This window comes from Colobus angolensis, unplaced genomic scaffold (assembly GCF_000951035.1).
Source record: "Colobus angolensis palliatus isolate OR3802 unplaced genomic scaffold, Cang.pa_1.0 Scaffold900, whole genome shotgun sequence".
NCBI lineage: Eukaryota > Metazoa > Chordata > Mammalia > Primates > Cercopithecidae > Colobus > Colobus angolensis.
The window spans coordinates 76499-79449 of NW_012122933.1; the positions used below are offsets into that span (position 1 = coordinate 76499).

Genomic DNA, 2951 nt, shown 5'->3' on the forward strand with positions numbered 1-2951 from the left:
CACACACACACACACACACACACACACACCCTTCTGCAGTGTATGACTGGCCCTGGACCCACATGAGGCACATACCCTCTTCAGATGTGGCTGGTCATGGAAGGGGCAGTTGTCCAAGTTGGGCTGGGTCTTGGTACATGTGGTTTGGCCCAACTCCACGTCCAAGAAGTAGTTCACCCCAGCTACGATCTACACATGTGAAAGAGCAGGAGGCAGGGACGGCACACTCTGTCAGTTTCTTACACACACAGGCACTTCACTGTGACTGGGTCACTGGGCTTGCCTGGGGCTTCAAGCCTACCTTCACCAGCTACCCACACTGTCACTTGCAAGGCACACAAGCCACCTCCCTCCTGTCAGCTGGCAGGGATACCATGCCCCAGGCCTCCCTGGTAACTTGTTTTCTCTAGGCCAATGCCAAGGATTAACTGAATTCTGCTACCTATGACCCAGGGGGCAGGGACACTGGATCTCTTCTAGGAAGGCTCTCATGTGATGAAATTTCGGCAAACTTCCAGTTCCTGGCATTCGGTCCACAGAGCATCTCATTCCTCTCATTTAACCCAGAGGTATTTTCCCTCATTTATCAATAGGAGATGAGATGCTCACATACATTGATGTTTTAGGCCAATAAACTGCTTCCCACATGCCTCCATTCCAGGTGTGATTTTGGAGGCAGTATTTCTAAAGTGAGTCTTACGGTTGCAACTTCAGAAGAGAACTGGATGCTTTCCCTGTACAGTGCCACCTCCAGACATGACTGGTGAGAACTGTGGAGAAGCATGGGATGAGGGACCCTGGGACCAGGGTGCTAGACCTTGCCCTGTGCAGCCACACACAAGTCCTGTAGAACCACATGCAAGTCCTGTGATCCCTCCGGTGTCAGTCTGCTGCTCTGTAAAATAAGTTCCAGGGTCCAATGATCTACAATGCCCCGTGCTTCACTCCCAGTGAGAGAGAGGTGCAGGCCAGCGGGGACCCTACACCAGGGAGTGCTCCTCCTGTGCAGGGAGAGGGCCCCAGCTGACGGCTGCAGGAGGAGAAACGGGGCTGGTCTGGACTCCTCTGAATTTCCAAGAGAAAAGTGGAGGAGCTCTAAAGTCTGTGTCACTGTTTGTTGCTCTGCCATGGGATGCAGGTCAAGCTGGACCTGGTAGCCCTACTGAAGCTCCCTCCTGATCCGACCCCCTACTCCGCTCTGCTGGGTGACTGCTGTCCTCATCTGGCTGAGGTCTAACTCTGCTTCAGCTGGTAGAACCAGGGTCAGGCATGCTCCACCCCAGCAGGAACTCAGCTGCCCTGGGCTGTAGGGGGTGGTCAGCCCGCCTGAGGGTGAAGGCCCCCAGTCCTAGGGGGCTGTGCCCAGGGGTGTGACTTGGGAAGGGAAGCAGGGCTCTGCAGGACAAGGAGCCAGGCCCAGGTGTGGCCCCTGTGGAGAGGACTCTGGGAGGAGGATGAGCCCCATGGCCTGGATCTCATCCTGACCAGCACCAAGCCCACCCAGAGTCAGCACAGTCTCCACCCACACCTGCTGGATCCTGGGAAATGGCACTGTCATGGTACAGACCCAGTGGCTGCTGCAGGTGAAAAGAGGCAGAGGGGACAGGACAGGGCTGAACTCAGGTTCTCATGGCCCGGGAGCGTCCTAGGGCATGAAGCCCCTCAGCAGTCAGGGAAAGTTAAATGAGTCTGAGCATTAGGGCATGAATGTGTCAGTGCTGATTTTCAAAATGGAATCGTGGTTATGTGAGATACTGCCCTTGTTTTAAGGAAAAACACACTGAAGTGTTTACTCTCAAAAGATTCAGGCAAAAAAAAATGCATATACAGGACATATACACACACCCATATTCACATTCGGAAAGTGAGCTGGGGGGAACAAACGGCACAATGTTAACATCCGTGCTAACATCTGAGGGATCTGGGTGAAAGATCTACAGGGATGCCCTGTACTATTTTTGCAGCTGCTCTGTAAGTCAGAAATTATGTGAGAATAAAAAGTTAAACTAAAGTGTTTAAAAATTATTTGGCGGAAGAACAAGGAGGCAGCCAGATGAGGGGCTCTGTTTTTTCCTTCTCCTGCGTATTCAGCAGCGCACCTGAGCCCCGCGTCCCAGGAGGCCTGGACAGAGTTGGGTGGGACGTCCTGTGCCTGCTCCCGCGCTGCAGCGCCGCTCGAGCTGGCGCCTGGAAGCAGATCTCAGGGCATTCCCGGACACGCCCGCCGAGGGCTCCAGGGTGACAGCGAAGACCAGGAACAGGGTCTGGGTGAGAAGCCCAGGTGCCGGGGAGAAGGAGCAGCGAGGGGTCCGGGAGCGGCGCGGGGCGGGCTGGGGCGGCGGGGCCAGGGCTCGGGATCCTGCGGGGGCGGCACGCACCTGCTTGCGGGCGCGCACCACCTGCAGCGCGCAGCTGTGGTACTTGTAGTTGCTGGCTTTGTTGTACTCGCTGACGGCAAAGTCCAGGGCACGCCGCACACCCTCCTCCTCCACGCTGGCGTCCATGGGGCCGCCCACGAGGCGCGGCGGCTTCCCGGGACTCGCTTCGGCCGCGGGGTTCACTGCCAGAGCAACGGCCAGGATGGCCAGCAGGAGCAGCGGGGCGCGCAGAGGCCCTGCCATTATCGGCTAGGACGCGGGACGCGGGACACGGGGAGTGGGGCCGCAGGCGAGAGGCTTGACCTACTGAGGACCCGGTGCGATCCTGAGGCCGTGAGCGCCGCGGGGCCACCGGCTGCGCTTTTATCCCTTCTGGCCTTCCCCGCCCTTCGCGCCCTGCGCTTCCTTTTCTGGAACGCCTAGTCCCTCCCGCTTCCCCTCTCCCTTCCCGCCTCTCCTACCTCTCCCCGCCTCCCGGTCCCTCCCTATCAATCTCCTCCCCTCCCTGCCTCCCCTGCCATCCCGGCCTCCCTGGCCCTCCCCATGGATCCCCTTCCCTCCCCATCCATCCCC

At 58.1% G+C, this 2951-nt stretch overlaps 1 protein-coding gene across 1 annotated transcript in view; it reads right to left on the bottom strand.

Annotated features, from left to right (window-relative positions):
• Positions 1 to 2759, bottom strand: part of LOC105504292 (cystatin-C-like) — an 8378-nt gene extending 5619 nt beyond the window's left edge. Inside the window, exons 1-2 of the mRNA XM_011931682.1 lie at positions 2379 to 2759; positions 76 to 189 (exon numbers count right to left, since the gene is read on the bottom strand). Coding sequence (XP_011787072.1) covers positions 76 to 189; positions 2379 to 2621 — 357 coding nt within the window. The 5' untranslated portion in view covers positions 2622 to 2759. The remainder of the gene's footprint in view (positions 1 to 75; positions 190 to 2378) is intronic.
• Positions 2760 to 2951: the final 192 nt, after the last annotated feature.